The 1,586-nt window shown below is 57.3% G+C and overlaps 2 protein-coding genes across 2 annotated transcripts in view; both read left to right on the forward strand.

Annotated features, from left to right (window-relative positions):
- LOC108285263 (golgin subfamily A member 8H-like) overlaps window positions 1-373 on the forward strand; it is a 21,768-nt gene extending 21,395 nt beyond the window's left edge. Inside the window, exon 16 of the mRNA XM_037729123.1 lies at window positions 254-373. Within this exon, the coding sequence (XP_037585051.1) occupies window positions 254-373 (120 nt within the window). The remainder of the gene's footprint in view (window positions 1-253) is intronic.
- Window positions 374-424: 51 nt separating this feature from the next.
- LOC108285264 (neutrophil cytosol factor 2-like) lies at window positions 425-1,584 on the forward strand (the record flags this gene model as incomplete). The annotated part of the gene is given in 2 exon segments (XM_037729124.1): window positions 425-758; window positions 761-1,584. Coding segments are annotated over 2 exon segments (1,158 nt in total), but the record flags the coding sequence as incomplete, so codon positions are not given.
- Between the last annotated feature and the right edge of the window lie 2 nt (window positions 1,585-1,586).

The following is a 1,586-nucleotide window of genomic DNA, read 5'->3' on the forward strand; positions in this document are numbered from 1 at the left end:
GTGCACAATATGGTTTTTGTGCAAGAAGGCAATGGCGCTCGTCAGCTGTAGCATGAAACTTGTTGGTGGCTGGGTCCGGCCTCCGGGACAAGACATACTGATTCAGGTCTTCACCCTCACAGAACTCCATGACAAACCACAGATAGCAGGGCTCCTCAGCATAACCTAGGATCCTTTCCCCTTCCAGCGAGGTCTCCACCAGGCGCAGGTACAGCTGCCAGCTCTTATTGTCGTGACTCATGCGCGGGGCTAGCCCGTTGCGCTGCAGGACGCGCTCCTCAAACTGCACGACGTTTTGGTGCCGCCGCTTGAGGCTGGTGAGAATTCAGCCAGCGCTAGCTCCACGTTCTCGGGGGCGTCGCAGCGGATCTAGCTGACCGCCACTCGGGCCCCGCTGTGCCCGGACACTGCCTCGTAAACCACGCGTAGCTGCCGCGCCCGATCTCCGCCAGCAGACTGTAGTGCGGCCGCGGGGACCCGCCACCGCCCTCCGTCCATCACCGCGCCAGGTAGGCCTCGCCCGGGAGGTAGCCAAACTCACTATGAGCCCCTGCTGATCCCTGTGGGCAGGCTGTTTCGACCAAATGAGAGACAAGTGGCTCAGCTGGCCAAGGATTACCTAGGCAAGGCGACGGTCGTGGCGTCTGTGGTGGATCAAGGCCGTTTCTCTCGGTTTGCCCCTCTGCAACCACAGGCAGCTGAGCCTCCACCCAGCCGGAAAACCCCAGAGATCTTCAGGGCTCTGGAAGGGGAGGCTCACCTGTGCTCTTCGGGTTTGTGCCTGAGACAAAAGAAGTGCTCCAGCTCATGCCAGGGAACATTGTCTTTGTCTTGAAGAAGGGCAATGACAGCTGGGCCACGGTCATGTTCAACGGGCAGAGGGGGCTTGTTCCCTGCAACTACCTTGAACCAGTTGAGCTGCGGATCCACCCTCAGCAGCAGCCCCAGGAGGAAAGCTCTCCAGAGTCTGACATCCCAGCTCCTCCTAGTTCCAAAGCCCCTGCAAGACCCCAGTTGTCACCAGGTCAGAAACAAAAAGAAGAGCCTAAGGAAGTGAAGCTCAGTGTTCCCATGCCCTACACACTCAAGGTGCGCTACAAGTACACGGTAGTCATGGAGACTCGGCCCGGGCTCCCCTACAGCGAGGTCCGGGACATGGTGTCTAGGAAGCTGGTGCTCCGGCTGGAACACGCTAAGCTGAGCTATCGGCCTCGGGACAGCAATGAGCTGGTGCCCCTTTCAGAAGAGGGCATGAAGGATGCCTGGGGCCAGGTGAAAAACTCCCGCCTGACTCTGTGGTGTGAGAACACAGTGGGTAACCAAGGCTTTCCAGATGAACCCAAGGAAAGTGAAAAAGCTGATGGTAATAGCCAGACAACAGAACCTCAGCTTAAGGAAGGCAGCCAAGTGGTAGCACTCTTCAGTTATGAGGCTACCCAACCAGAGGACCTGGAGCTTCAGGAAGGGGATATAATCCTGGTGCTATCAAAGGTGAATGAAGAATGGCTGCAAGGGGAGTGCAAAGGAAAGGCTGGCATTTTCCCCAAAGCTTTTGTTGAAGAATGCGCTACTACAGATTTGGAAAG

This window comes from Cebus imitator, unplaced genomic scaffold, assembly GCF_001604975.1.
Source record: "Cebus imitator isolate Cc_AM_T3 unplaced genomic scaffold, Cebus_imitator-1.0 Scaffold295, whole genome shotgun sequence".
NCBI classification, from domain to species: Eukaryota; Metazoa; Chordata; class Mammalia; order Primates; family Cebidae; genus Cebus; species Cebus imitator.